We start from the raw sequence: 918 nt of genomic DNA on the forward strand, positions 1-918 counted from the left end.
TTCCCCCTTTTCCAGGAGCAGGGCATAAAGGCATCCCGGCCGAGAGACCAGATAAACCAACCAAACAACCGGTTTGGGCAGGCCGGAAGCGGGGGCAAACCAACCCAACCAAACCAATAGCCAGGTTGGCCAGCCCAAGGCCGAGACAGGAAAACCTACCAACATAACAAAATATAGAGATTGCCAGCCAGAGCCCGGAGGCAAACCAAACAAACAAACAAACAAACAAACAGATAGACAGACGAAAAAGACACAAACAAACAAACAAACAAACAAACAGACAAACAGACAGACAGACAGACAGACAAAGACACAAACAATTTCAAACAAACAGATAGACAGACAAAGACAGACACAGACAAACAAACAGACAAACAAACAGACAAACAGACAAACAAACAGACAAACAGACAGAGAGACAGACAGATAGAAAGACAGATAGACAGACAGACAAAGACACAGACAAACAAACAGACAGACAGACAAACAACCCCCCCTCCCCGCACTCACCTTTCACAATGGTCCGGCCTGCCTTGTATAGCATCTCTGGGCAGGCGCAAACACTGGGCACAGCGCCTGTGTAGGCGGCAAGACGTAGTGCAGGTGGGGCAGTCCTGACAGTACGTGCCCTGATAGGGCGCGCGGCAGATGCACAGGTTGTACATACACCGCCCACGGCCGCTACACGGGGAGCTGGAGAGATGAAGGGGGTGGGGGGGGTAGGGGTTAGGAGAAGAGTCGGAGGTGTCGGGGAGTCTTGTGTCGGGGGGGTGGGGGGTATACTACATTACAAGGAGGGGTTCAAGAAGTCTTTTGGTCTAAATATTATTATGAAGGGATAAAGACAGAGCTTTGTAACTTGGCACACATACTTTTATTTCTCTACATAGCCACCGTGCAGAGCAACACTTTTCTGCC

General features: G+C 49.8%; 1 protein-coding gene across 1 annotated transcript in view; it reads right to left on the minus strand.

Moving 5' to 3' along the window:
- The window catches only part of LOC118477172 (integrin beta-3-like), a 2,829-nt gene extending 2,132 nt beyond the window's left edge, over positions 1 to 697 (minus strand). The window contains exon 1 of the mRNA XM_035970811.1: positions 511 to 697. Coding sequence (XP_035826704.1) covers positions 511 to 665 — 155 coding nt within the window. The 5' untranslated portion in view covers positions 666 to 697. The remainder of the gene's footprint in view (positions 1 to 510) is intronic.
- Positions 698 to 918: the final 221 nt, after the last annotated feature.

The sequence above is a fragment of the Aplysia californica genome, unplaced genomic scaffold, assembly GCF_000002075.1.
Source record: "Aplysia californica isolate F4 #8 unplaced genomic scaffold, AplCal3.0 scaffold00323, whole genome shotgun sequence".
Lineage (NCBI taxonomy): Eukaryota > Metazoa > Mollusca > Gastropoda > Aplysiida > Aplysiidae > Aplysia > Aplysia californica.